This window comes from Pogoniulus pusillus, chromosome 18 (assembly GCF_015220805.1).
Source record: "Pogoniulus pusillus isolate bPogPus1 chromosome 18, bPogPus1.pri, whole genome shotgun sequence".
In the NCBI taxonomy this organism is placed as follows: domain Eukaryota; kingdom Metazoa; phylum Chordata; class Aves; order Piciformes; family Lybiidae; genus Pogoniulus; species Pogoniulus pusillus.
In genome coordinates this window covers 24,017,846-24,044,682 of record NC_087281.1, presented here as the reverse complement: position 1 = coordinate 24,044,682, position 26,837 = coordinate 24,017,846, and the positions used below count along the sequence as shown (strand labels likewise).

Sequence of the window (26,837 nt, the reverse complement as noted above, 5' to 3'; positions counted from 1 at the left end):
TCCCATGGTGTGCAAAGCTGTCCGCAGTGAGATGGGAAGGCAAGCTTCTAAAAATCTTTACACAGCCGCTGTAGTTTGCCAAGTACCAACCCTTCTACGGCACGCTTCAGTCCTCCCACTTAGATGGGCAAACACTGCAAGATCCCAGTTGTCCCAGATTTTACGTAGTGAACCTTGTTGCCACACTTGCCACCTAATCATCAGCATTAGCATGAATGTTTGCCCAGCTCTTGGCAAACACTACCACACAGCCAACGAGGCCTTTGCACCTCCATTACTGTGATAAGGCATTTTGAAAACGTCTCCTGCATTAAAGCACTCAAATATCTCAGAGCTTCCTCAAGCAACTGTATGATCTAGGGTCTCCTGCCCTCCCACTAGGGCATCTACAGATGCCAGATGCCAAGGGCAGAGACAAACTCCATTAACATATGATGGAGGAGGGGCTCCCCAACACTCGTATTTCAGATCGTGGTGTGTGGACGTGCCACATGCTGAAGATAAGGCAGGAGCCTTACAGAGCATTTTGCTTTTTATCAGTGGAGAAAGCATGGCCACACTGACTCATCTCACATACTGGTCAGTCTGCTCCTGGGATGTCTTTTGCCTGGCTTTCCCAGCACACCCCTATCAGCTCATAAGAGACAGTCAGATACTTCACAGGTAAGTACTAGGCAGTATTAGGTTTGGAGATCTTAAAACCCAATCTGGACAATGTAGTGAAAATTCAAACAGTGCTGCTTATCTGAGCAGCAGACTGAGCAAAGCCTCCACTCCTCGGACTGGAGAGCTTTCAGATTCAGTTTGCACTTTGCAAGCCATTACCATCCTTCCAAGAGCTCCCATGCAATGTCCATCTGCTCCTTCCCCCAGTCATCTCCCCATATGATAGAGGGAAATCCCACAAAGTCATTAGTCTCCTGCCTAAACACCACCCTAACAGGAGGTATGTGCCAGCTATGCCAATTCACAGCTCCTTTTCAAATCAGTCATCTGCGGTGTGGGCATCCCTTCTCTATGCTATGCTGCTAGTGTGGGGAATGCACCTCCCATGCCAGCACTCAGAAGTGAAGTTGCCCAGCTGCCGCCAGGGCAAGTGTGGCAGCCACATCTAGCTCTTTCAGGGCCTGAAATGGGGAAGTACAGGGATACAGGAGGGCAGCATCTGCAGCCTCTTCCTCTGACAATTCAGTCCCACCACTGCCACCCTGTCCACCTGTTTATGCCCAAGGTTTGCCACAGCAGCCCTGCCAGTAAGCAGAGAGGTTGGAATTTCACCCCTGGCACACTGCCCTCTGCTTATGCCACCGGAGTCAAAAGCTCCAAGGAACAGCAGTGCATAGAAATCAGGTCTCCACTGTGTCTGCGGTGTCAGACACCAGGCATGGCTGCAAGGGGCTGACTCCTGGGTCTAGTGGCAAGCAGACATCTCTCCTATCAGGGTTAAGGTTGGGACCTCCAAGATCAACCCGGCCACATGTGGCTCTGCTGGGCTGCACACAGGACACATACTTGGGAGCAGATTTACTGCAGCGAAATCCGCGGCCCCAGCAGAGCCCTAGGGCCTGCGCTTGCTCTCCAAGAGGCACAGGCATTGGGACGTGCACTTGTTACCCAGCAGCCAAAGAGAGATCCCCCATCTGGTGCACCCAGTGACAGAACAAGAGGACCCAGGCTCAGACTGCACCAGGGCAGGTTTAGGCTGGACTTTAAGAAGAAATTCTTCATGGAAAGAGTGACTGCCCATTGGAATGGGCTGTCTGAGGAGGTGGAGTCACCGTCCCTGAAGGTGTTTCAAAGGAGGCTGGATGAGGCAATTAGTGCCATGGGTTAGTTAATTAGAAGGCTTAGGTGATAGGCTGGGCTTGATGATCCTCGAGGTCTTTTCCAATCTGGCTGATTCTGTGATTCTACCCAGCAGTCCTGGACAGGCACTCCTTTTCAGAGTCTCACCTAGATAATGCATGTATACATTCTCCTGAGCCTCTTAACAGGAGAAAGCTGACAGCTACCAAGCCCCACATTTTATCCCACTGCTGCCAGCTGCAGTACTTTTGTCCCTACATAAAACACCTTCAGTCCCTCAGGGACTACTGGAGCCCAATACAGCCATGCACATGTCACTCCTTGCTTCTAAATCCTACCTGCTTTCATGTCTCCTCTCTAATGTCCCCATACACATGTCAGTAAGAGTTAGAGGATGTGGGTGCCTTCCCAGGGACAGAAGTGGCTTTCCCCTCTAGCCATGCCCACAGCATCCCCTTAATGAGGGGTGATCAGTGTCTCTGCATGCCTGCTAGCCAAGCTCAGTTTCCAAGTTCCAGATTCACTATGCTGCTCTCCAGCAAAGAAAACACCTTCCAATATAGCATCAGGTGCCTATTAATAACACGATGTTTACTAACACCAAATATTCTCTCGTTGGGAGTGGAGGAGATGATGAGTCAAGGGAGCATGAGCAAGGGACCTTTCTCTTGTCATGGGAAGACAAGGGAGGGAACTGTGGGAGGATCACTTAGGGTTGGGTGCTGCAGCATGGCTCATCGCTTGCAGCTCCCTCACCAATGCAAGTGGACTAGAGGATATGCTCAGCACTTTTTTACATCAGACCTGCAAGCTCTTGAAAGGTTTTCCTGTTAAAGGGTAAGATCAGATCGAGCACACAGGAGTGCAAATTGCACCAGCGCCCCCTTGTAGCTGTCTCTGGGCTTGAGAAGCAGCAAGCACCAGCAGATGTTGAACAGACTTTACACAAGGTCTCCAAAAACTTCTGGGAACCTCTTCCAGCAGCTCAATGAAGGGCTGCTAATTCCTACAATGCTTTGACAGATCTTCTTCAGGCAGTGCCCATCTCCTGGGAGAACCACAATCCTGCCAGCCAGCAACACTCTGGCAAGTGGGTGAGAAGACAGCCCCCATTGCTCATCCTCACCCAGCTTTCACTCTGGATGGTCACCACCATTGCACAGTGCCTCACTAAGAGTTATATCTGAAGTGGTTGATAAAGCAAAAACATCTGGCTGCTGAGGCACCTACGACATAAGCCTTCAGCAGTGGGCAGAGATGAGTACAATGAAGTTTGCTATAGGTTTCAAAAGGGGGTAGAGGAAGAGATGGATTATAACCAGAGGCCTTCATGGCAATGTATCATGTTTGGGATACTGTTCAGGAACACACTACAGAGCAGCAGAAGGCAAGAAATTAGTACCTGCTAGGGCTCCTTAAATGTCACAGACTTTCTCCAGTGTCCAAGCCATACCCTCTCCTGGGTGGCTGGAAACAGACCCTGCATGAGGTTATTGAACTGCCCACCCATATGGTGGTAGAGTCTTGAAGCACATCCAGGCAAAACAATCAGTGCCACTTCCTGCTCCTCCAAGAACCAGCCCAGCATTTTCCATCCCTCTCCCCTGACTGCACCCAGACATCTCCAGATGATAGGCTCATTTTCAGAGCCTCACATTTTGCTCTCCATCTTCGAGAAAAGTACTGCTTTCCTGCCCTCACATAGCCAACGTCCCACCCTACCAAACTGGTAATGGACCTCCTGGCTCCATTCCCCTCTGCCATTTCCCAGATCCATCTCCTATGCCATTGCACTTACCAGTACAAATGGGCTGGTGAGAATGCACATTCACGTTAAGAGGCTGGATCAATTTCTGAGTTTCAAACCTTTCCTAATGGGCACAGTGAGAGCTGTACTGGGGACTTTGGCAGAAAGCCTCAGTTGAAGCTTGGTGTATCTTTAGCCCAGACTAAAGCACACCATCTCTGCTGCTGGAACATGGTACATAGTCACAGGTAGAGCCGAGGAACTGCTGGTAAAAATGAACGAGTTTCAGGTATAAGCTGTCCACTGAGCACACCAAGTGCTGCCCCTTTGGCACAGCTGCTTTTAATTGCCAAGCCACAGGCTCAGTGGGCATGCAGACTTCTGTACTCTGTGCTGGCCATCCTCATCCATTCCCTGGCCAACCTGCTCCTCCTGACACTGATTCTGATTCACTCACACCCAGTGCTGACTCACTCCCCGACACTCACGACTATGCAACCAGCTTGACTCTGTCATCCCCACCACCCTGAGCCACAGGCCAAGGTGCCAGCACTGTTTGAGTGGTAGCGAGGCATGGACAACCTGGCTCTGCTCTGCACCTCACTGGTTGCATGACCACAGGCATGCTGCTGACACATGCCTCTGCTTCTGCCCATCAGAACCACACACAACATCACGCTCAGGAGATCTCTTGGGCAGTTCCCAGGCATTAGGAAGGAGGTACGTCACTTTCCAGGTTAGACATACCAGCAGCACAGAAGTATTTCTTGCCACTTCCACTCCCACCTACAGTCAGATGAAGTCCCTCTTCAGTTACAGGATATGGCTCAGAGCAATGGCCCTCTGCTCCCATTGCAAAAGTGCAGGGAAGCAGCACAGAGCTGTCACTGGCCTGCTGCCCCTTCCTCTGCTGGAGCTTCTACGTTTACCCCTCTCCTGGGTAAGCAATCCCTGTCCTACACTTGATTGAGAGTGGCATCATCCATAGGATTAATGCTGAAGATGCATTTGGATGAATTCCCAGAACAAGCTTCACACCTTCATCAGCTCAGGTCAGCTCCAAGCAGTCAGGGAGATGCTCAGGTGGCCAGTAGTGCACCTTATGAAGTTTAGCCACTGCTACTTTAATCTTTCAGAAGTGCTTAGGCTCTTCAGAACTTGGTACACTCCCTGTCCTTGAAGGGGGGATGGGCAGTGGCATTGAGCAAGAAGTCTGTCTCAAGCAGAGAGAAAGGAGGAACGTGCTCCCTCCTTACCTGCGGCCCGAGCCATAGGACATCCACTAGCCCTGGCACCACCTTTCTGGTCTGCAGGCAGCATCCACCTCCAGATACCTGTGAGGTGCTCCCAGCTGCTATTCCTCAGCCACGGGGCTCTTCATTCTGCATCTTGAATGGCTCCTGCATATTGCTTCATGCACATCACCTCCTGCTACTTCATACTGTCTCCAATACCTTTTCTCCTTTAGTTCATTCCTACTTGGAGGAAACCTTGAAGTTTACACTAGAACTAGGCAAATCCCCAGCCCTACAAGGGGATCCCAGCAGGGACAGCACATACACCTGACCACTTTCTGTAGCCTGCTCTTCTCCTTTGCATCCAGTCACCAGATTAGAAACCACATCTTGACTATTTCCTTTGGTATTCATTTTGGTACATGACTGGGGAAGGAAAGTGAGGTTCCTTCCCAGACATGGTAGGAAGCAGCAGCATACCCCACAGCAAGGCCTCCTTGCGAGCCTTCTTGCCTGCTGGATTATCAAAGAACGGGGCAGAAGTTTCTGTCCCACCATCCCCAACACCCCCCCACACTTAAGAAGCAGAGGCAGATTTAAAAAACAAAACACAACAAACAAACCACAAACCAACCAAACAACCCCCCCCTGCCCTAACCACTCCCTTCCAGCCACATTTGAGTCTCAAACCCTCACTGAGCCTGAAACCACCCAGCATGAGGCTCCTGTAGGCAGAAGGGCCATGAAAAAGTACACATATCCATGGAGGGAGGCAGAGTAGGAATGACAAGGCAGCAGAGCCCCAGTGCTGAGGTAAGAGAAGAGGTTGCTATCTTAGAGCTCTGCTTGGATTCTCCAGAGCCAGCTCTGAAAGGAAGGGTCAGTAGTAAGGCAGGCTTTGCCATCAGATGCACATTGCAAGTCAAGGGATGCTCTGAAATGCAGGGATGGGCTGCGAGGCAGTTTGAGATCGATCAGGATGACTGATGGACTGGAAACAGACAGAGATAAGGGAAGGGAGCAGAGGGATGATCAGTCCTTGCTATGAGCCCTGCAGCAGCTTTTCAGGACTAGACTGGGACTTTCCAGTTCACACACCCATTCAGCAACAACACACACTTTTATCTGCACCACTGCTGGGGTGGCCTGGAGTCTACCTGCACTAAACGGGCTTAGAAATCTATTTTCTTGCTTCTAGAAATGCAGTGAAAGCATCAAGAGACAGAGCATATATGCAGCAGTCCAAATGTCAAACCCACCTCTCCCCCAAAACCTGTTTGATCTCTATTTATCAGTCAAACTCCCAACACTGTCTTCCTACTCTGACATCAACCACTCCCATCTATTTTGAAAACAGGCTCATAAAACTGCACAACTCCTCTACTTGGATTGCCTCATCTATTCTCTCTTGCCCAGATTTGAGCTCCAACTAGAGATCCTATTTGATCTTTCACACCCATCCAGCCCCACAGATATCTGTGAGCACAGCTGTGTCAGACAGTGACAAGCACACAAGTGATCAACATGCCTCTACAGGAATAAGTCTGCTGCAGTTCTACTGGCAAAACTGCTTCTTGGTGTTTTGAGGTGCTGCAAAATAATTTATCAGCAGAGTGATCAAACCTACACTTCAAGCAGGCTAGAAGCTGCAGCTGTTTTGAAGGACACACATAATGCACCCTGCAGATACGACCCACACCATGCTCAAATACTGCTACCGTATCACATTTTTATGTCTTTGATTTGCAAAGGTAAATACCCAGCAGAGCACAGCTGAGGTATGGCTGCTACTCCACAAGGCTCTTCTGGAACAACTTGGGCTGCTTCACCCTATAGCACTCCACTCCCGAGAGGAGACACAAACACTTACTGGGGTTATTCCATACAGCCCAAAGCTCTGTTCCCATCAAATGGAACAAATCTTGAGGGAAAAAAAGAAAAGAAAAAGAAACACTGTGGGGGTTCCCCTTCTCCCTTAAAGTACATCAAAGCATTTGCCTTCCCCTGACTCAAAACCATAGTCACAATCTCTCCACTAGCTTTGAAATTCCCCTCCCTCCCTAGGCAATAACGAAACATGAAGACACGAGAGTGCGAGATTCCAGGAGCACTAGGCAGCAGGGATTTACAAGGGAAGCATCCTGTCAAGCACACTGGATCATCTTTATTTTTAACAGCATTACAGTGTTAGTGGGTGAAAGGGAAGTGGCGGATGCAGCAAGATTTTAGCAAGCCACCTGCTATAGCATCTCGCCCAATCTCATTCTCAAGGTTTGTTCATTGGGCTAAGACAGAGACATCACCTCAAGAACTTAAAATATGTGTAATGACCCTAAGTAAACCAGCAGCTACAACTGGCAGCGCTGGACTGCAGGCTGGCAGGAACCAGAATCCAGGGTGACATCTGGTTTCATTCATCACTAGCCAGGGCGCTGAGTTTGGAGAGGTGGTAGGTGCTGGCTGCTTCCAGGTAGCTGTATGGCAAAGAAGTTGGATGCCATAGAGGAAGACATGCTCTAAATCACTCAGGAAGCAGAAATAGGCTGAAGCAAGGAGATGCAGGGGAATTTCAGAGGAACATGGATGGAGAGTAGCCATAGATTTGTGAAGGCATCACTCTACATTAGCTGGGGCCAAGGTTTTGCTTCCATTTACTGGAGATGCCTCCTCATAAGGTAGAGGAGTCTCAGGGAAAGGGCTTACACAGGTCTCAAGAAATGAGCAACAAAGAGAGGTTTGAAACAGAGAACAGGGATAGTTTGAGAAAGTGGCAACAGGAAAAGACAGGGACCTCCACCCACGCAAGAGAATGCAGAGCTGGTTGCATGGCTCTGAAAGTGATCACAGCCCCAGCATTTCACCGTGGGTTTTTCGTGCCACTCTTCATGGCTTGGCATGACTACCCTACCAAGCTAATGATACACAGTCATAAGATACCTTATACTTATGCAGGATAACCAAGTCTCACCAACATCATTTTTCCTTTGATTAAACAGATTGATCTCCTTATGTTTCTCACCATAAAGCTTTCTCTGCAGTATTCAGTTATCCTATAACTTGTCTGCATCCTCTTCATTTTTCAGCGTCCTTTTTTTGAGCAATGACACTGGATTTAGATAGCATATTTTAGAATCATAGAAGTGTATTTTAGTATCAGTTTTCCCAGGACCTTCTACAGCAGTAAAGTTTAATTCTCATGGCTACTCACTGCTGCTTTTTCAGGTGTCAAGTGTTTCAAGTAACTGCTAGGCTTGAACAGGCCTTAATAGGTTATCTGTTAGGATCGCTTGCAGCACAGCCAGCTGCAACTCATCCATATTTACCAACTTCTGGCTACTTTCTTCTAAAAAAAATCCACCCCAACTTCATAAAACACAACCCTCCCTGCCTTCAAAATATCTTCCTCTTCTGCTTTGTCCATCCCAGCAATATGGACATAAAGTCTGAATTCCCTCATTACAGGTAAAATGACTTCCTATCCTGTCTTCTTCATGTCTAGTATTCTAGAAGTACATAGCTGTAACAGCCTCAAAGACCATGAAGTTCCTTCTTCCATTTTTTCTTCCTCAGGCTACATGGTCCTAGTTCCTCTCATCCTTTCTCCCATACCATATTTCTAAAGACCTTAATAACTCCTCTTGCTTTCTTGGATATTCTCTTGTTTGCTCACATACCTCTCCCAAGGGTTGCATTTACATCTGATCCTTTTGTGACACCTCATCTGTACTGAGGAGGGCACCAACTTCTTCCTGGATGTGCAACTCCTTATACATGCCTGGCACAAGGCCTGCCTCAGGTTTTTATCCTCCACAGCACAGGACTGACTCATTCTACTCCAAAAGTGTGCTAATATCAACATTTTCCCCTGCCTTGCCTAGACAGAGTCTCCTTATCAGATAGGATACCTTGTGAGTACAGCTTTTCAATTGGTTGTGGGTCCACCTGAGGGATGCTTCCTATCTCCTACCCTTTCTTTGTTCACGAGGCTGACACTTGGGTCAGTCACACAGAATGACAAGCCAAGATCTATTACATTCAGTGTGCCTGCACAGCCACCAGGCAAGCCATCCTTTCAGGCAAGTTGATCAACCTGAAGTAGTTTGTTTCAAATAAACACATACTGTTGGGTCTTTGATGAGCATATTCTCCCACTCCCAGCTGAGTCCAGTCTGGGTATTACTAAAGTATGGGGGGGCGGGTAACACCTAAACCACCACACTTCTTAACAGGATAAATACCTGCTTAGCTCTATTTAGGAGAATTCAGACAGGCTGGCTGTAGCCCCATTCTTCCCCCCCGGATTCCAAGGGATCAAACTCTGGGATCTCCCTTCACTAGATATTCTCTAAAGTGACTGCTCACCATGCAAAAATTGCCTTAGCCTCTTTTTTTCAGACATTTCATAAGGTTTTGCCCACATGACTGCATCTGATTTGCCTAAACAGTCTCTTCACCTTTTCTGACTTGTGTTTGGACTGACCTTTTAAAATTAACTCCTTTAAGTATCTTATCACCACAATATCCTTTGTAAGACTAAGATGAGAGCTCTTACTGTCACATTTTACTGTCACTCTTCTCCGTGCAACCAGCAACCAATTCCATTCCTTCTTCTATCCAATAGCTGAATCAGCTCCTTCTGCCCTTGCTGGGAGTTCACACTGGGTTTCACATCCACTGCAAATCCATTTCCTTCCTCCCAGATTTAGAACTTTGCAATTCACGCCAACTCAAGCTGCCTTTTCTGTGCTGTAAGCAACAGCAAGCTCCTGTGCAGCTACTGCAGTTCAGCAGACACAGAGCCATTAATTCCCAAGTCTACACATCAAGCATAGATATACAAGAGCCTCGCAAAACCTAATCACCAACTTGCACACACAGTCACCCTGGAGAAGATGACAGCTTCACTGGCATCACCTGAGTGCTTCCAGAGTCCAATGGTTTCACACTAAGGGAATCTAGACCATATGCACAGGAAGCTGAGGGACAAATCCCTTTTAAGATCTTCATTAGGATCTGAAAGCACTACATTTTTGGTTCAAGTATTGTAAAGTCTGCTGCAGAGATGCTCCCCAGTCTGTGCCATTGTCAGGCTCTTCCTGACCTCCAAGTAGAAGACCTCTGATGTTGACAACTATTTCAAGCAGGAGAGAAGCCCTACTACCATCCAAGTTTCCTCTAAACACAAGATCAAGTCATTCCCTGACTTGGAAGGGACCTGAGACAGGGCTTAGTAAAGGCCATTATCTAATTAGCAAAAGTAAGACCGGGCCAAAACACTCCTATAAGTAACAGCACTTGTAAAAGCAGCACCCTCCCTCTGATACGTGTCAACGACACATCAGACAACAGTTGTATGCTCTGAGGGAGCTTGTCAGAACTGCTCTTCATGCAGGTCAACAGGAGAGAGCACAACACCTCTCCCCACAAGCAACATCAGGTGGTCTCCTTGTTGACATGACAGAGTCAGAGGTCACATCTGCCTGTCTGCAGGTCAGTGCTCTGCACTGAGCTGGGAGCAGAGACCTGAATGGAAGCTAACAGGAAAAGGGAAGGGGATCTCAAAACAACTAATCGCTGTGCACACAGTATTACAGGGTGCCGAGGGAATGAGCACACCCAATGCAGGGACTCACATGAGTAGCTCTGAGGACATACAGTCCTTCTAGGGAGTGACAGGCAATGGTCAGACCGGAAACTTTTGCAGCAGCTGCTCTTCTAGCCAGAGAAAGGCAGGGAGGCTTCTTGGCTTGCTGCTCAGAGGCAACACTGTAGTGGTGGCTCAGAAAAGCAATTGCAGAACATATTGAAAATATGCAAACATGAAATATGTCTGCAACTGCTATCTCCTGATGCTGATGCAATGTGCTGCCTTTTGAATACACAGTCCCTTTCTTTAATGCACCAGCACAACTATCTTCACAGATTGGGCAACACGAATGGGAGTCTTGCTTTAAGCCAGACACAAACTACCAACTGCCAGTTTCTCTGGGGAAGAACACTGTGCATAAAACAAGACACCTCTCTGCTCCCAGCACAATAACCATGCGAGCAGAAGCTACTAGCATCAGCAATTAGACCAAAGCACATAAAAAACAGGAGATATTGCTCAAAAGATGAGGTGTCCTATGCCAGCAGAATCTGCATTTTGCCCATATAAGCTGTACAGCCACTGTAAGCGCTTGGCACAAGGAGCACACAGGATGTTGGGAGTGTATTCCCATCTCCTCACCTGGCTTTATGAAGGATGGGGAGGAAGGAAACTGAAAGAAGAAGAACGGCAGGCAGGCAGTAGCAAGACGCAAGAGTCATGGGGAGCAGAGATTTCCAGCGCTGCTTAGCTATCGTGCAGAGAATGCACAACAAGCGTACAAAGATAACTCCGCAAAGGGCAGCAAGCGCTGCACAGAGGAGCATGGAGAAAAACATTCTGCATCTAACACGTAGCAAGAAAATCTTGGGCTTCCTGCAGTTAATCTGTATTTGGAGCAGAGGGCACACTCCATGCTGGAAGGACATGAAATGAGAAGCCAGTGCCAACCACAAGCCTGCAGGCTCAGAGAAAAGCCATTTCATACTCAAGCTTTTGCTCTATGAAAGCCTGGCACCAGCTTCGTGAATCCTTGTCTCTGTTGCAAAGTGTGTATGCACATGCATGCTTCTTTTTCATTCCTTGATTTGTTTTTCTCCCCTTGACCAACTTTCTAACCAATACATCAGGCCTACCCCTCAACTCACTCCTCTGAGCAAGCCAGAGAGCTGCTAGCAGGACAAGGGCTTCAGGCAGGCAGGTGCCTCCTGAGGCGGCTACACTCAAGGCAGATTCTTTACACACCAACTCTTCATGTGACTGTTGAGACAATGAGTCCTTCCAAGCAAGAGTCTGAGCTGCATGAGGCATGGGAGAGGCTGAGGGATGCAATCTCAGGCAGTAAGCATTCCCATTACGAATGCAGAGCTACCTTCAGAGACACTAGCTGCCCCACGACATAGTCCATCAAAGCATCAGGCCTAGCAATACATTTGCTAAGATCAAAGTGGCAGAAAGGCAGAGGGAATTCCTCCCTCTCTCCCTGCCTGGAAATCTGCATTTCAGTTTACCAGCTCAGCCTGCAATCAAGCGTTGAGCTACCCAGGCTCGTTCCCAGAGCCAGGAAGAGGAGACAGCTTTGCTGAGACCAGACACAGGCAAACCTTCCTCTGACTCATTCAGCAGCCCAGAGCCAGTGGCCCATTCGAGGCTCCACAGTTCCCCCCTCAACGACTCCTAAGACATTAAGCAAGACCTGGGACCCTGAAGAGCCAGTTCAGGCAGTAGCAAACCTGCCCCTACACTTCAGGCTCCAAGTGGGGCCTCCAGTTGCTGGTGTGAGGGGCAGTATGAAGAATAGACAGCAGGTGAACTGGTCGCTTGCTGCAGGAGCTGACAGCTCTGGGGATGGCTACTAGGCTTGACATAATGGGCTGCGGGACAAGCTCTTCATGGAAGAAAGGATGTAGAGCAGAAGCAACCTCAGGCTCTGCCATCAAGGATCACCCCTAACCCTTGGTTCCCACACCCTGGGAAAAGCAGCTACTAGATTAGAAAAAGCCTTTATGCACTGTCATTAAAGGACATGGAGTCAATCTCCATTTTCCACACATCCCCATCATCTTCCCTCATCTATGAGCCACAAAAAGCTCTGGGGAAGATCAAGCTCCAGATCTAGCTTCAGCTCTATCCAGTGAGCTCTATCACCCCTGCCAGCTGCTTCCCACCGCCGAGCTGTGAGATGCTTTGATATGTAAATCAGCCACAGGATCCATAACCAGCATCTCTGCAATTAACAGCATGCAGAGTATCCTACGCCCAGGGCCTCCTCCCGGACAAAGCAGGCACCCCACGGCTGCGCAGGCTCCACCTAACACAGGTCCTGGCTGCCTTTTGTGAGAGGTCCCCAGCACAGTCTCACCCTGGTAGCCAGGATGGAGACAGGTTGGTTACAGAAAGGACGCAGACTGGGATAGAGAGGGCAGCAGAAGAGCCATTACCAGGACAGGACTCCTGAGGCACTCCAGCTACTTAAGGTCCAGGAATGCATAATAGGCAAAAAGCAGGCACTTGGCACTACCAGCTCTCATGCTTCTATTGCAAATGTCACACTACCTGGGACTTCCTTAAAGTCCTAGATCCCAGAACAAAGCAATTCCATGAATTTTTTTTCCATTAAAATATATATATAAAAAAACCACAATGAAGATCCTAGATGATGTTACTGCTGAAGAAAGCTAAAAATTATGACAAACAGTATTTTAAAAGCCCAGAAAGAAAAGAATAAAAATCAAGTAAGAAGCAAAGTACTCAGTATTTTTCTTCTCTTGGCTCAACTCATGGCTTCAGGACATTTCAGGATAGTCACACCACACTCTGGTCAAAGGGGAAGAAAATAAAGCACTGCAAAGCCTCATGGCAGTGCCTTGACAAGAAAACTGACACTCTCAGAAAACACAGTAGCTTCAGTTCCTTCCAAGGTTACTGAAGAAAGGAACAGACAAAAATAGAGCAAACTTATTACAACAAAATATACTCATGAGCCAAGCTCCTGAGTTTTTTCCCCAACCACCTCAAATATACTCATGAGCCAAGCTCCTGAGTTTTTTCCCCAACCACCTCAAATATACTCATGAGCCAAGCTCCTGAGTTTTTTCCCAACCACCTCAAAGGCATCTTTTGTGTTTACCTTGCTCCTGTGGTATGCAGGTAAAGATTACAGAAAGGTCTTCCATCCCTGCAACGACAGTGTATTCCCACCACTAAAAGGCCTGAGATAAAAAGGCCTTTCCTAGGTGGATACCAGCTAATTACAGTCATTAGAAGCAATGTCCTTAATGCTTTGTTACTTCTAGCTTGAACAGAAGCCGTCTAGAGTAGGTTATGAGCTGAATGGTCAGTTTCTGTTCTCTCAGAAGCATTAAGAGAATAAAAGGCTTTTAGAGACCCTACAGTATGGGTGTCTGGCGAGGAACAGTATCAGTCCTTACAAGGCACTTTCGAAAATCCACCTGTGAAGGCATCTGCAAGCCCATCCAGGAAGCACTTCTGCAATGCAACCCTATAGTGGCTTTGTGATGACGGCTAATGGGATGCTCCTGCTCTGCAGCCTGTGGCTTTCTGTATGTGCTTACTCCAGATGATGACACCACGAAGCAGGTCAGCTCCACATTAACAGACAAATATGGGCAGCTCCTTGTGGTCTATGTAAAAATCAACTGGCCATCCCCAGCATGCACTGATCAGTCTTTTGCTTTCAACTCCTACGATCAAGGAAGAATAGGAAGGTAGGTGCTCAGAATCCCAAATTCCCAATAGTCTCCATCCAACTGAGCTACCACAGGCACCGGGCTGACTGCAGCCATGTCACAGGTTTTTGGTGTAATGCCTCCAGCAGGTAGCTACCTACAAGGCAAATTCTAGCACAGGAGGCAAAACCATGCTTTGCTGATTTGGGGGATCTGGTGCTCAGAAGCGGAGAGGGACTGCTTGGCTACACGTCTGTGGACACAGGCCCAACCTGACAGCCTTCTATTAAAGGTCTGTGGGTACAACAGGCAGGCTGCACACATCTGCCTGTTGTTCTCATCACTGGAACATCCCTTCTGTCCCTCCGTTGCTCTTCGTCCCAGTGGGGCCCGAAGGAGCAGGCGAGGAAGAGAGGCAGCTCTTCAAGGCCAAGCACGCACCAAAGCGGCCTGAGCACCTCCAACGGCGCTCGCAGGTGAGACAGGAGCCCAGTGCTACCCGGCAAAAATGGGTCCGGCGACCTCCCGGCGTGAACGGTAGAGCCGAGGGACGACAAAGGACGAGCATTCGGCAGACGGGCGAGAAACCCCCGACCATCCCGCATTCGGGCAGCCCCGACTGCCCTTGAGGGAGCAGGCACAGGCCGCTCCGCCAGCGCCGCACCCGGGCGCGCCCCTCGCCCCGCACCGCCCCAAAATGGCAGGCGGCGCCCCCCACCCCAGGCCGCTCCCCGCTGCGGCTCTTCGCGCAACGGCCGCCCCACCTGCTCCGCCCTCCCGAACGCCTGGGGAGCGGTCCTTGCCTCTCCACATCCCGGTAAGCACGGGGTCCCCGGGCTGCAGTCCGGGCCGGCCGGCCTGGCCTGAAGGACCCGGAGAAGCCACAGCTCGCCGCGCCCCGCGCCGCCGCACCGGCCGCTCGCTTACCCTATGTCAGCGCGGAGTAGCTCCCCCGGGGCTGCCGCTCCGCTTCGCCCCCCGGGTCGGACCGGGGCGAGCGCTGCGGTACCGCGCTGCGATCCGCTGGGCACAGCAGCTAGCAGCTCCCCAGCGGCTGCGCTCGGCTCGGCGGAGCTCGGCGCTGGGCGGGCGCTCGGTGGGCGGGCGGCGGAGGCGCCGGCGCTGCACCGCGGCGGGCGGGCCGCACGGGGCTGCTGCTGCTGCTGCGCCTGCGCGGGCGGAGGTGCGCGTCCCCCTTGGAGGTGCTCGGGGGTGCGGGGGGAGGCCTGTGGGAGGCCTGTGTTCTGTGCGGGGCCGGGGCGGCCTCGGGAGTGGCGGTGGGCAGGGGCGGTGCGGAGCGGGCACCGGGCAGGGGCAGCTGCACGGCAGAGGGGCACCGCCCCTGAGCCGCGGCGCCGCCGTGGCGGGCCCTAGGCCGCGTGCGGGCGGCCTTGCCGTGTGACGGGTCCGGTCGCTCCCGGCACACTGCCGTGCTCTCGGAACCGGCTCCAGTCCCCCTCTGGGCCTCGTGGCAGAGCCGCCCGAACTGCGGCAGTGCCCTTCAGCGCCCCAGCGCCGGGCCTCGGTGCGTGTGTCGCTGTCGTACTCGTGGGTGGGCCCTGAGGTGCTTGGGCTGTCCCGGACCTCCCTTCTGCCAGGTACTGGCTCGGCTGCAGGCCCCTCACAGCTAGCCGTCAGCAGGATCTGAAACGTGTAAACCTTGAGCATGCTTTGGTGCTCCCAAAAGATGGAGAAATGGTGGTCCCGGAGACGGCAGGAGTGGCATGCAGCAGGGCATATAGCTGTAATATCTTGTGCAAGCAGACAGGAGATAGTCTGGGCCGCCTGGTTACTGTAGCCTTTGTGTTGCATGCACGCAGGGCATTGCAGATGCGGCTGGCAGGATCTTGCCTCTGTGACAGGCATCACCCTCTGCTCCACTGAGCCCATGCCCTAGCAGTCTTGCCTGGGGAAGGAGGGAAGTCGTAGAGTCTACTCTGGTACTCTTCATGTGTCCACTATATTTTTTCACTTCAGGTTTTGTGCGAGGTTGTGCTGCTGGGAATAGGCTTGTATAGGTATGAATAGTCAGGGAGTGAAGTTGGACCAAAATTCCCGTGTCCTGACATGGGTGGCAGTTCCTTGTGTGTGTCATGGGCACTCAGGAAGTGTGGGTGCTAGACTTTACTTTGTTGATTATCATCAAAAATTACTTTAGTGGTCCAGTGAGTAAGGGGAGGCAATTTGGGGAAGAAGACAGCATGACAGGTTTCTTGGAAGCGTGAAAGACTCAATTCTTGTGGTAAAGCCAGACAAATACCCGTGTCAGAAGCAGGATGCATGTGCTCATTTATGGAGCTGTGTGTGCTTGTCTCAGTTGAGAGTTCTCTAAGTGTACCTAGGTGGTTTTGTTTGGAAGGAGAGAAACTGAGTTAAGGGAAGTTTTTGAGTGAGAAGCAAGGCTTATTCCATCAAAGCTGCAGGTGGCTCTGTGCTGGCTTGTGGCATGAGTGTGTCTTTTGTCTCCAGGTCAGGTTTCTAGCCCGAATTCTGTTAGGCATCCTTTTCTGGTGCAGCTTTATCAGGCAGACTTGGAGCCGCTATTGTTCTTTGTTCTGTGAACAACTAGCCTAGGTCAGTGGTTCCTGACATCTTTTTCATGGTCCAGCCACAGCTCCCCGGCTCCTCTTTTATCTTGTTTCTGCCCTCCCTGCCATGGCCTTCCCCGATATAGTTACTGCTGTCTGGTTTGTGATCACACCTTATTGGTTGAGACCTGGTCACTCAGGTCAGGGTTGGAAACAGAATCTGGTCTTGTGGCTTGCTGCTTATTGTTGTATTCCTGAAATGTCAGTAGTGTTAGAAGTAGTAAAGATATATTTGAGAGGTGGCAGCAGCATTAAGTTACAGGAGCCTGGACATTCTTTTAAATTCACATGTAATTCCAGAAGGCACAGGGACCTCACTGAGCTTCATCTCCAGCCTCACAGACCAATCCAGAGCACAACTTCTGGGGTTAGGTGCCTGCTTTACAGTTCATTTCCTATGGCCTCACACTGTTCACTGTGTATCCTAGTTTGCTGCTGCCGCAGTGGGGATAATCCCTCCTTATTTTAGTATAGTGCTGTGAATACAAATCTATAGAGTGGTTTAAGGTGCTTGGATACTAGAGTGATAAGAGACATAAGTACCTTAGAGTTGGGACTTCTGGATACTTAAAATGCGCAATGTAAGTTTTCCATTAAAGGTATTCAGCTTTTTTTCACTCTGCTTTTCCTGATTGTGATCTGGAAAATGAGGCTAGTGTGTTTTGCTTCAGAATTGTTAGCAGATGTACCTGTAATGAGTTTCTCCTGGTAACTTAGGTCAATAAATATCCTGTTTAATAGCTAATCCTATTCAGAAACAGAATTAGAAAAGGCTTAATTCCTCTTTGTGAATCCTGGCCTTTCTGGCTGTCATTAATGTGAAAGCAATTATGTCTTGGTAATGAAGATCTTGTGTATTTTTAACACACGCGAGCCCTTAATCACATTGTTTCCTTTATGGGGAGATCTGTGAATGGATGGAGGCCCGTAGTTCACAGTTGGCTTTTGTAGCTCACCCTGGCAGACAGTCTATAAATAAATCAGTGGCAGAGTAGGGGTTTAGGTACTTGCATCACACACATTGTCTTGGATTTATTTCCTGCATTTTAATGAAGGCTGACAGATGCAGTTCAAGTCTTTGTGGTGCCCTGATCACGTCTATCTTAGTCTCTTAGAAGAATAAAGGGGATGTTGGCCCCCACTGTTTGACTCTGCAGATCAGGTCACTACGTTAAAGGTGAAGAACAGTTTTCCCTGGTTTACTTTGTATGTAGGACAGCAGACTTTGGATGATAGGCCTCAGCATTTGCTTTGCAACATCCGTTGGGTTTCCCTGGAGCCTACTTGTGCAGATGAGTTACTAGCAGAAAGAAAAATACTGTTTGTGGAACTACAGACATTGGGCATAGAGGGAGCAGGGGTAACTTCCAAACTTTGTGATTAAAAAGGGCAAGTAATGCTGGATTGCTAAGTAACAGCACTGTTTGAAGGTACATGTACACCAGCATGCAGGATACAGGGTAAGGATGGCATCTCAGCTTTTTTAGGGTATGCAGCACTGATACAGACATGATCAGAGATGTCGCACTGGCCTCTCTAGTGTTCAGGTGCAGACATTTGTAGCTCTCCCATGGTCATGTTAATAACGCACATTCATACAGACCATTCCTGTGAAGCACACTGGTATTTTTTCTGAGATTAAAGAGGTCTTTTCTTGTCCAAAGCCCCCGGTGTTTCTCTGCAGATACTACCACAATGTAAGTCTGAATTGGCAGTGAAAGGAGATGTCTCAGTCTGTCTCTCACCAAGTTACCTCACACCATCCTTCATGCAACAGTGGGATGAGTTGGATCAGGCAATTGATTTTGCTGAAAACTGTGATTGATTTATATGAATGCTAGAGCCAGCATAGGGGAGGTAATGAAATATGTGTTGGGGGGTCACAGGGCTTCTTTTCTTGGTACTGTGTGCCCTGAGGTTTGTTTAAAGTAAGTATGTAATCCTGTCCTTCTTATCTGGAAGATGCCCTTTCTCTGTATCAACTCTCTGAGGTGATCTACTCATGAGTTTGCCCACGTTTGAAGGAAATAACTTATGTGGCTGCTTCTGTTGGCTGGGATGAAATTTTCCAGAATGAGTCCATTCTAAAACCACTCAAGTATGCAGTAAATATGCTGGTTCTTTGATCTCCAGGAAAAGCAGTGAAGGTGGTAGCTTTAGTATGGCACTTGAATATGGTGGAGTGGGTAGAACTTCCAGAGGTTTATAACTAGTGAGGAGTTGCTTTGTTGTGCCATGTTGGAATTTGATGTTGATCTGCTGCATTGAATGGGGTAAAACTGAAGTGCTCTTGAGAAGGGAGTGTTTGCAGCAGTAGATTATTGATGTTCAGACTTACTCAGTGAAGTAGAAATTGGGTCATTTTAGTGAATATTTAATTAACAAACTCCTCTCCCATCCTGAATCGTACTCTGAGGCCTGTGCTAATGTTTAACAGGTATATGGAGCAGAGAGAAGCAAAGTGTATCTCTGTGGTTTTAAGAAATGAGTTTCTCTAACCATGAAATAGTTTTCTAGAGTACAGGGGTGGAAGAGTAGGAACTAGCAGAGAGGTTTCTCTGCGTGATTCTTTATTGCTGCTTATGTTAAGTCAATAGTTAACTTTGTGTTGGACCTTTTGTTTCAGGATAGCTTCTTTTTAAATACTGCTCTTGCCTAGCATGAGCAAGTTGGAAATTAATCTTGCTTGATCAGGAGATTGGACTAGGTGACCTCCAGAAGTCCGTTCCAAGATAATTCCTTGGTTAGGAGTGTACTAGTGGCTAAGTACTAAGCATTGGTGGTGTTTTGCTGCCTGGGGTGTTGGGTGCATTCCTGCATCAGTTGAGCAATACTGATAGCCACCTTCTGGGAGTTTGTGCAGATGTTCCCGTGCTTGACGGCCAGGAGGTACTCTTACTATACACTTCTGAGCACTGCCACCTGATGACCTCGGGGAAGCCACTTCCAGAAGCAAATTTGTCACATGCTTTCCCTATTTCCATGCTATATGCAGCCTCTTCTGAGCCTTTTTAAGGCCTACCAGTAGAAGGCATCATCAATGCTGAGGAGAGGTGCTGGGGTGCTTGGGGACCAATGGCTTACATTGCTTTGTAGAGGTTCTTCAACTCTGGCAGCAACTTGAAGCATTTGTGTGTGTGGTGGTTTGGCCTCGGCTGGTGGCCATATGCCCACCAAAGCTGCTTTTTCACTTCCCTTCTTAGATGGACAGGGGAGAGGGGAAAATAAAACAAAAGGCCTGTCATAAGATAGAAGCAATTTAATACTGTGAAGCACAAGCAAAGGCCAAGAGAGATGTTTTTCTCTACTTCCTATCAGCAGGTGGTGGTTGGTCACTCATAGGAAATAGGGTTCTACATGTAGCCATTTCTCTGAAGGACAGATGCCATGGATGAATATCCCCACATTTCTTCTTTCACTTAGTCCTTATATTTGAGCTGACATCATATGGCGTGGAATACCCCTTTGGCTAATTTGGGTCAGCTGGCCCAGCTGTGTCTCCTCCCAAGATCCTGCCCACCATTTGGTGTCCTCTTTGGGTGAGGAAATGCTGGAAAAGCAGAGCCTGGGTGCTTGTTCAGCAGTATCCAAAACACTGGTGTGTTATCAGTAACCAGCTCAGCCAGACACCCCAGAACTACTGTCTACTTGTTTCTAGAGGGAAGATGGCATGTTAGGATAGCTGAAAATGTCCTTCACTCTTTGTGAACCTGCTTGCACCCTTGACTGCTGTACTCCATGCCATGTGTTCTTTTCCCTCCATCCTGAAACTTCCTGCTAGCTGGAAGCATCCCCTTTATTTACTCAGTTACTAACCGGATGCTTCATACCAAGGAATCGGTCCTACAGAGTTGCTTAGCTTGTGACACATCTTAATGCGCCGAGGAATAAGTCTTAGTAAAGAAGTGTGGTCTGAGTCATCTAGAAATATAAACAGCCCTTCAACGCTGAAGGCTGCTGATGCTTCTGGTGGTTTTGTAACTTCAAACCTTCACTGCTGCCAGAGGGTAGAAACAGTGAATCTCCCCAGAGTAAGGAGCGAGTTCAGGGTTTAAATAGTGCCTTAGGACTCTTGACATGTGGCCTTGAGGACACCTAGCCATGCTCTTGCTGACATTACTGTCCCTCTGACAGCTGGCAGAGCGTGCACCTGTGCCTGCCTTGCAACAAGCCAGCAGACTTCTATAGGTCTTACATAGTGGTGAGGATAATCAGGCCTTTCCTGTTCTGCCACTGAGGTCCTTATGCTTGCCAGGGGAATGGAGACATTGACAGTGGCAGCTGTAATCCCCAAGAAGCATCCATTAAAGAACACAGGCAAACTTGCTACTGCTGCTCTTTATTTGGGTGTTCTAGAGGGATCCAAAGACTTAGTGTGATCCTGGAGAAAGTAGGAGCAGTATTACGCGCCGAGGTTGAGTTCATGTGTGGAAACTACACCCAGTTGCAGGATGGGACACATGCTGCCTTGCCTGCCAACGCAGAGTGTGGGCTTACAGCAAGGCAACACACCTGGATTCGCCTAGAAATCTTAAGAGCATCAGGGCCCAGGTAATTGGACCTTGATTGCCAGTGGCCCTGTAAATAGAGGGCTTTGTTTTCATTAAGATCACACAGCTAGGTAAAAACACAACCTTCTTGGAGTCTCATTTCAGAGAAAGGACAGTCCAGGCAAGTTCTGAAGGGAAGCACTGGACTCATTTGGAGATGATCTACCCCACTGAGAAGTGGCTTTGTTTAGCAAAGAAGTGTAAGCTTTGGCCGTTAGGTGTTCTCTTTCAAACCTACTTGTTTGCCAGGCAAGAGGGTTTGCCATATATCCTGTGCTTTGCTCAGGGAGTGCTGCTACAAAGTTGCTGTGGTTCACATTGCCAGGGCATTTTCTCTTGTAGTCAGGTGACACTTGCTCTGTAGGACAACCACAAACCCTGAGAGTTGCATACATCCCCAAACAGGCAAACATACCAAGGAGAAATAATAGACAGTGAAGATTTAGCCTGGGCTTTACTTGGTTATGGTGAGAACTGTGTGATCACCTGTGGAAAGGCTTCATGGGTATTCTTTTGTCTTGAGAAGCTGGGTCAGCTTCGTTTTTAAAGTACAAGTTATAAAATGGCTTTACAATGTACCGCTACAGTTTGGCTCTAAGCTTATGACAAAGTTCCCTAGCAAAGGGAGATGACAGGTCAGTGTTTCTTTAATGTTTAATTTAGAAAGCAGAGAAACTGAACGTGTTGGTTACAGAGCCAAGGTCTAAGCAAACAGTGTCACACAGTGGTAGCTGCAGATGGCAAGCCTTAGCTCCACCTGACCTGGCTTGAAAGAGAACTGGCTCTAGGTCCATGTTGTTTTTTGCCTTCATTTGAATCTGCTGAGTAACTAGCCAAGTCATTGCTTCCTAACTGATGTCTAGCAGTATGACCTGGGTTCAGATAAGCCTTCGTGATTGCATGTGCAAATTGGTCCTCATCAGTCTGACAGAATAGATGTAGTCAAGGAAGAGAGCATGGTAAACTCAGAGGCTGCACTTGTAACCCAGCTCTGCTGTGGTCGGGGTGGAATTTCAGTTCAGGCTGAGCAAGCACTGCCAAGTTACAGGGCACTCTTTTATCTGCACAGCCTTAAGAGAGTGAGATTGGTAGAGATGTGGTTCTGGTCTCTGAACACAGGCTGCTGAACATCTTGTCTATGCTAAGAGGGAGAAGCATGCTGTCACTGATGGAGCTTTGTCTTGTTTCTTGTCTGTCAAATTGTTTATGATGCCAGTCTGCAGGGTATCTCTGGCTCTTTGCTTGTTTTTGTAGGTAGCATTGGTAGTTTCACTGGTCACTGCAGCCTCCAGCTAGCTCACAGATGAAATTCTCAGGCTTGCTTGTCATTGCATGGTTCACAGTGCACGCAGATTAGCCCTTGTCTCTGTGTACAGGAAACTGAAATGCAGTGATCCTGAATCCAGCTTTGTAGTTTAACATCCCAGTTCTGTTGTCTTCTGAATTCAGGCAGGGGTTGTTGATCTGCTTTGTAGCATGCTGCAGATGCTGGTATCACTCTGAGTGCTGTGGATCGCAGCGTCTGAAATGATGCTAAGGCTCTAGCGTGTGAGTCACATAAGAGGAAGGACACAAAACAAATTCTGTTTGTAACTGTCTTGTTCCTTATGCAGGGCAGGTTACCAGAATCTAAATGGCTCTCTGGAGTGGGCAGTTTGGTTTATCTCTAACCAATCTGGGCAGCGCAGTGACCCAGCGACACTTCAGGTAATTTTTTGAATCTTGCTTTTGTTTGTGTTTTCTTGGGAGAGTTTCTTGTTTGAAAGAGATGCTGTGAGTAGGTCAAGCATAAGACACAGTAGTTCTAAGGAGGTGATATAATAGCAAAATACCTCACAGTTGTTTTTCTGCATGTTGTAAAGTAAACCCAAAGCCAATAAAGTATGCAGGTTTCTGCCCATCTGACTGTGATCTGAACTCTGCATTTTCATGTGTATAAGGAAGCTTTTAGGCCTTTGAGGGCAAAGCAACAGCCTGCAAGCAGGAGTTGGAAGTATTTGTGTTTCTCAGCCAAGTGCAAAAGACCAAAAAAGCAACAGCCATCTCCTGCTGTTGCAGAGTCAAGTACATTTAGAATTATTCCAGAGCTTACAATTTAAGTTATTTAGATCAAAAATAGCCTGCAAAATAATTACTTTCTTGTACCTTAACAGTGTCCATATTGTTATTTTAATTTAGGTCTTTATTCCAGGCTCAAGACATTTAAAGCTTCTTAAATTTATGGACTCATATATTTTACAATGTCTTGCACAAAACTTAGAGCCTAATCCCACAGCACACTTGGTGCAGGTATAGGGCATCTCTAGCATGTAACTCTTTGAAGCGTCAGGGCCTCAGTTTAAAGTCATTTGTACCCAAGAATGACTATTCTCTATGTCTAGAGAGGGGATTAAGACAGTGCTGAGGGCTACGTTGTGTGATAGTTCCAGGAGCTATCTCAAGGAGGTCTTACTGGCTTTATCTATAAATGGGCTGCATGAAAGCACTGGCCAGTAGGCATTTAAAGGATATATTTACACTGACTGGGAAAGGGAGGCAAAGTCCACAGAGGTCAGGAGTGTTACTGCAGGATATCAGCAGTCTTAATGGGGAATCCTTTACTTTGTGGGGTGGGTCTGCTTTGGATGTGGTGGGGTTTTTGCTCCAAGACTGTTCCAGAAATTAAGAAATGAGAGGGAAAAAAACCTCCTTGTCCAGTTTCTCTTGTCTAGTGGTGCCTGGGCAACCACACTTACGTGGTGGTTTCCCCTTCTCCTTCCTACAATGCTATTGTCGCTTTCCAGCCTTCTTTCTTCTGCCTTCCCTGCTCTGCATCCACAGCTGGGAGGCAGAGGACAGAGAGTGTGGTATACCACAGTCACCACTGTGGGATGGGTGGCTTCTTGCAGAGGTGAGTGACTTCTGAGAGAGAAAAGAGGTGTCTTCTTGTAGGGAAAAGCTGGCGTACGCCTCTGCTGCAGGAAACAAATCTTGGAAGGCAGCAGTTAGACTAATGCAGACTGATCCCAGCCTGTTTTCACTTACTGCATGTAAAAAGGCCCACTCTATGTCCATCCACAACATGTGGATGTTTGATACCCAGGGGATGGCTTGCTCTTCTTAAAGGCAGCATAACAAACACAGGTCCTTTGCCTTCAAAAAAGGGCCTGTAGTCCCCGTTGTTCTTTATTGCTGTTTCTGCTCTGCAAAACAAGGTTGATTCCATATGCTGTCTATTTGAGTAGTTCAGCTGATGCCTGCAGCTGTCTGGCCAGCACATTTATAGTACCTTACTGGAAAGCAGTTGTTAGCAGTAGAAAGGATCTCTTCCAATGGTCTGTGTATAGTGTCCTGTGAAGAGGAGCAGCAAATACCTTGGTCCGTTAGAGTCTAGCTGGTGGCAAATTGACACAGACCCAGCAGGATGTCAGAGCTCATAAGAGCAGAATAGGACGGGAGGCCCTCACATTGTTCACTGAAAAAGAGGTTGGTCAGAAAAGCCCTTACTGCTGGGGCTTGTATATGAGACTGGGAGAGCCTGACTTGACTCAGCTTCCTGCAGCAGCAGAAGCAAGCACACCTTCTCTCTTGTAAATTGAAGTTGGATGGAATCCTCTGCAGTCGCTAAAAAGCCCAGTAAATGTAAGCCACTCTTCATGCCATCTTTTAGTCTTGTTTCAGAATAACCAGTCATTTCATGTTAGGCATTTAGAGAAGAGTGTGCAAAGCCCAAAGACCACCTGGCTTTCAAAGAGCACATTAAATACAGTCAACTTATCATCCATATGGGATGTATTTGTTGCTGGCGCCTTCCAAGTAGTTTGTGTAATGTCAAGTTCCTGTGCTGTGTTTGCCCTTGCTCCCCAGAGACTACTGAAGAGATCCATCTCTCATTCTTTTCTGTCTTATGTTAGTGTCACTGGAGCATGCCAAGCAATACAGAAACTCACCCGTGTGCGAGTGGTGGACAACAGCGCCCTGGGGAACACGCCCTACCACCGACCACCGAGATGTATCCACGTGTATAACAAGAATGGTGTTGGCAAAGTGGGAGATAAGATTCTCTTGGCTATCAAAGGAGAAAAGAAGAAGGCTTTAATTGTAGGGCACAAGATGCCTGGCCCCCCCATGACGCCTAGGTTTGATTCCAACAATGTGGTACTGATAGAAGACAATGGAAATCCAATAGGGACTAGAATAAAAACACCAATACCTTATAGCTTGCGACAGAGAGAAGGAGAGTTCTCCAAAGTACTGGCTATTGCCCGTAACTTTGTGTGAAAGCTGGCAATCTTTTCATACAGTAGCAGCTGCGGCCCTTTCCTAGAAGCTGGTGTAAAAGTTGAGGTTCATAAGAAGTCTTTTCCTGTTACAGAATTAAAAGCAACTATTTTAAGTGTTGAAACATCTTTCTCTTTTTTAATTCCAAAAGAATGTTGATTTATTTCACAGAACATCTACAGAGTGTTTGGGAAATGGTCCTTCACCCTTACTGCTACAGTGGTCTTACTGTCTCTAATTAAAAAGAGAACATGAAAATCCTTCTTGTTTTATATGGCTTATGCTTTTTTCCCCCTTTTCCCAGTTCCACATGAACAAGACACAAAACACAGTCTCTGTCCTAATAAGACTGGTTTCTACGACATGGATTCATATCTAATAGAGCAAGAGAGATACACAGTGAACTTTGGCCACAGTCAATAGACGGATTAGATTCTGTGGTTTTGTCTGAGAGAAGTCTTTAGGGGGAATGAAAATTGGGAGGTCATGATGGACTACAGCTTCAGTGATAATTGAACAAGGTATACCAGAGAATGGGAAGCAAAAGTAGGAAGGGGAGATGAAGAAATTAGGCTCGAGATGGCAGCCTACACTCTCCAACCTGACCAACATCAGGAAATTATGTTCTCCAAGTAACACAAGCACATTGCTTACTGCTTTTTTGCCCTCTGGTGGAATTGTGCCTGGATCACTGTGGGATGTTCCAGGTGCTCTCCTGGGATGAGCACTGTTCTGCAAGCTGCTTCTTGTCCCTTTGGTGATGCTTGGTGCTTGCCCTGCAGGTTCACTGATGACTGGAGCAGGGTGGTGGATCTCTCCCATCCCTCCTGCCAGCCCACATCCCACCGTGGCTTGGGGGCAAAGTCTTTATGCCTTCTGACAGCTCTGTGCTCTTGCTTTAGAAAACTTTCCACACCCCTTGAAAGTCTCCTAACCCTGATAAACAAATACTTATTTTCCTCACCAATAATGTTAGTTGCCATGTCTGTCATGCCCTTCCTGCAGACAGAAGAAGCTCAGACTTTCTCAAAGTAAATCCTGAGAACAGAAAAACAAGATGGCTTCCTTTAACATAGGGCTGGAAAACAGCTTCAAATTGCACTTGTTTGGGGTATTTAGTTTCTGTGCAAAGGCTGTGGCTGTGGGCACAGTGAAAGCAGGGTCTGTATCAAGCTGGAAGACCTTGGTCCCAGCTAACCTGGTTTCTAGCTGATCTGAAGGGCTGTTTTACTGTTGAGTTTTTTCCTTGGCAACAACTCCAGCCTCACAGCATCTCCCAGTAGGACCTGGGGGCCTGCAAACAATTCTTGTTTCTCTTATCCTGACCATGAGGATTATGAGTCTCATGGGATGTGCAGAGCCTGCTGTTTGGATG

At 48.1% G+C, this 26,837-nt stretch overlaps 2 protein-coding genes across 3 annotated transcripts in view; one reads left to right on the top strand and one right to left on the bottom strand.

Moving 5' to 3' along the window:
- The window catches only part of TMEM63B (transmembrane protein 63B), a 49,321-nt gene extending 34,174 nt beyond the window's left edge, over positions 1–15,147 (bottom strand). The window contains exon 1 of one of the 2 annotated variants that reach the window (XM_064158798.1): positions 14,992–15,147. The gene's annotated coding sequence lies outside the window, so the exon portion shown is untranslated. The remainder of the gene's footprint in view (positions 1–14,991) is intronic. The other variant, XM_064158799.1, reaches the window with a different exon arrangement.
- A 73-nt stretch (positions 15,148–15,220) lies between these two features.
- On the top strand, positions 15,221–25,722 carry MRPL14 (mitochondrial ribosomal protein L14). Its single transcript, XM_064158801.1, has 3 exons — positions 15,221–15,266; positions 22,816–22,909; positions 25,096–25,722. The coding sequence occupies exons 2-3, from the start codon at positions 22,836–22,838 to the stop codon at positions 25,460–25,462; spliced, it is 441 nt and encodes a 146-aa protein (XP_064014871.1). The 5' UTR covers positions 15,221–15,266; positions 22,816–22,835; the 3' UTR covers positions 25,463–25,722.
- Positions 25,723–26,837: the final 1,115 nt, after the last annotated feature.